Here is a 2,665-nt window from a genome sequence, read left to right as displayed (position 1 = left end):
GGGGCGGGGTGGTGGCAAATCTTGGTATCAGAGCAAAAGGTTATAAGGTCCTGTAGACTTTAGGGATGAACTAAGCTGAAGTCCTCTCTCTAAAGTATGCCAAGCTCCCCAACAAGTTTAATAGGTATTTTCTTATTGTGTATCATGAGTTATGTTAAAATGATTGCAAGTCTTGCATATTGTTCCATATGAGTCCATTGCTATTGTTACTATTATATGTGTTTTAGTATGGCACCACTAGGCAATACTAAGAAAGATAGATGTTTGGGGGTGACCCCATTCCCATAGTGTAGAGAATCAGTAGGAGGTTCCCAGAGATATGAGGGACCTCACCAATGCAGTGACATGCTTGATAGTGATCGTTATTGATGGACAAACTGAGACGCACAGACAAACTCAACATTCAACAACCTTCGAACTATTTGGTAGACAGCACCCTCTGGTGTTTGATGGCAAGTGTAGCGAAGCAGATGCTGACAACTGGATCGAGTGCCTAGAGAATATCTTCCGCATAGTCTTGTGTCCGAAACAAGAGAAGATTGAATTTGTTGCTTACAACTTAATTGACATGGCAAATGGGTGTTGGATGTCTACTCATGGGCTTATTCTGCAAGAGTTAAGCGAGGTAACTCCAATTTCGTAGGCGATATTTAAAGAAGCTTTCACTGACCGGTTCTTTCCCTATTTCCCCATCGTGCATTAGTATTAGGCGATTCTGGTGCCACATTCATTCATATCCTGTGAGTTGCTTGTTTAAGTGAAAGGACTCCCGAGTCCTTAGAGAGTGCAATGTTCGTTCCTACTCCAATTGGAGACCCCGTAAATTATAGTTCCGTATTGAAGGGATGCGCGATAGAGATACAAGGTCGGCACCTCCTTACTGATTCAATCCTATTCGACATGGAGGAGTTCGATGCCATTTTGGGCATGGACTAGTTGTCTAAGCACCATGTCTGCACGGCGTGCTTTGAGAAGAGAGTGGTCTTTAGACCATCAGGTGAGACAGAGTTCTGCTTTTGTGCAGTGGGTAAGTGCCCTAAGCCCAAGACGGTTTCCACATTAAAGGTCACTGAGATGCTAAAGAAGGGTTGCATGGGATTCTTTGCTAATTTGGTTATGTCTCAATTAAATGAGCCTCAGCTTCTGGATATCGAGGTAGTGAGAGAGTTCCCCAATGTCTTTTTGGATGAGCTACTTGGTTTACCTTCGGATAGAGAGATTGAGTTCTCAACAGATCTTAAACTGGGAACAACGCAGATCTCCAGAACACCCTACCAGATGGCACCTGTAGAGCTCAAAGAGCTTAAGGATCAGCTATGGGAGTTATTGGAGAAGGTCTTTATTCACCTTAGCGTGTCACCATGGGGAGCACCAGTCTTCTTTGCTAAGAAGAAAGACAGATCGTTGTGCCTTTACACAAATTATAGAGAACTGAACGAGGTGACCGTTAAGAATCGGTATATGTTACCTCGGATTGATGATCTGTTTGATCAACTTCAAGGAGCATAGGTATTCTTGCAGATTGATCTCCTTTCGAATACTACCAGTTGAAGATTAAGGCGGAAAATGCTCCTAAGACTGTCTTCAGGACAAGATATGGAGATTACATGTAATAACCTGGCTTAGGCCCAGCCCGTTGGAGAAGCCCAGCCACGAGCGGTTTGGGTGAGACCGAACGGCGTCGTTTGGGTGAAGGGATTAATTTCCCTTTTACGGAAACACTGTTTTTCTTCTTCGCGTTGCCTCGCCCATTACTCTGCAATTCCAGATCTCACTCACCCGTGCGCACCAACCCACGACTCCAGCAGTTGTGTTTCATCTCCTTTCACACTCAAGGTTCGGTTATTACTCATTTTTACAGATTACATAATCGGGTTCTCATTGTTTTTCTTCTTCTTCATCTCTTCACCGTGTGCTCAACTCAAGGTTTTGAAACTTCAAATTGTTCTTCCATTACAGATTTTTTCGGCTTCTTGAACAGAGATTGGTAACTCCTCTCTTTTGTTTATTTTATTTTTACTTCTTCTCCTTCCGGTTTTACTCTTACGGGCCTCATTACCATCTTCGGTTTCACTCTGTTTTGACGCACACACGCACGCTGCTTGTTTAGCCGTGCATCACATTTAGTCAATTTTCCCCTTTACGCAGACCATTAATTTATTTCAGTAGAAAATTTTGTGACTTTTATTTTGGGTTGATGTATTTTTTAATTGTTAGAACAGTGGAGTGTGTTAGAAATAAGGATGTTGAGGAGTATAATCTTGGGTGTTTTGTGAGACGGTGTTTGAAGTATTATTTCAGACTCTTTGGTGTGATCAATGGATGTTTTGGAACTGGTTGTATTGAAGTTTCGTGTAAGTATTGAATTGTTGAATGATTAGAGTAATGATGCGTGCACTGAAATTGTCTTATTCAAAGGTTGGAAGTGGTTTGGGTTGGATTATGTTTTAATTAATGGAGTTACTGTTGTTGGTTTTGGAAATAATTATATTTGGTTTGGTGTTATAGAAGGTGGTTGTTTCGGGTTTTAAATGCGAATGGATGAAGAGAGTTGTTCAGGTTTAATTGTTAGGATAGTTATTGAGTTGTGAAGGGATTGTTTTGATTTATTACTTAATAAATAGCAGCCTACTAGATTGGTTATTAAATGTTGGATATATGTTCT

The 2,665-nt window shown here is 41.2% G+C and overlaps 1 protein-coding gene across 1 annotated transcript; it reads left to right on the top strand.

The window, feature by feature from the left end:
- The first annotated feature begins 319 nt into the window (after window positions 1–319).
- Window positions 320–1,509, top strand: LOC108979762. Its single transcript, XM_018950505.1, has 2 exons — window positions 320–625; window positions 937–1,509. Exons 1-2 carry the CDS (start codon window positions 320–322, stop codon window positions 1,507–1,509), a joined length of 879 nt encoding a protein of 292 aa, XP_018806050.1.
- The last annotated feature ends 1,156 nt before the right edge of the window (window positions 1,510–2,665 follow it).

This window comes from Juglans regia, chromosome 5 (assembly GCF_001411555.2).
Source record: "Juglans regia cultivar Chandler chromosome 5, Walnut 2.0, whole genome shotgun sequence".
Classification (NCBI taxonomy): domain Eukaryota; kingdom Viridiplantae; phylum Streptophyta; class Magnoliopsida; order Fagales; family Juglandaceae; genus Juglans; species Juglans regia.
Note: the sequence above shows the minus strand (reverse complement) of the source record. Positions and strands in the feature narration are given on the sequence as shown.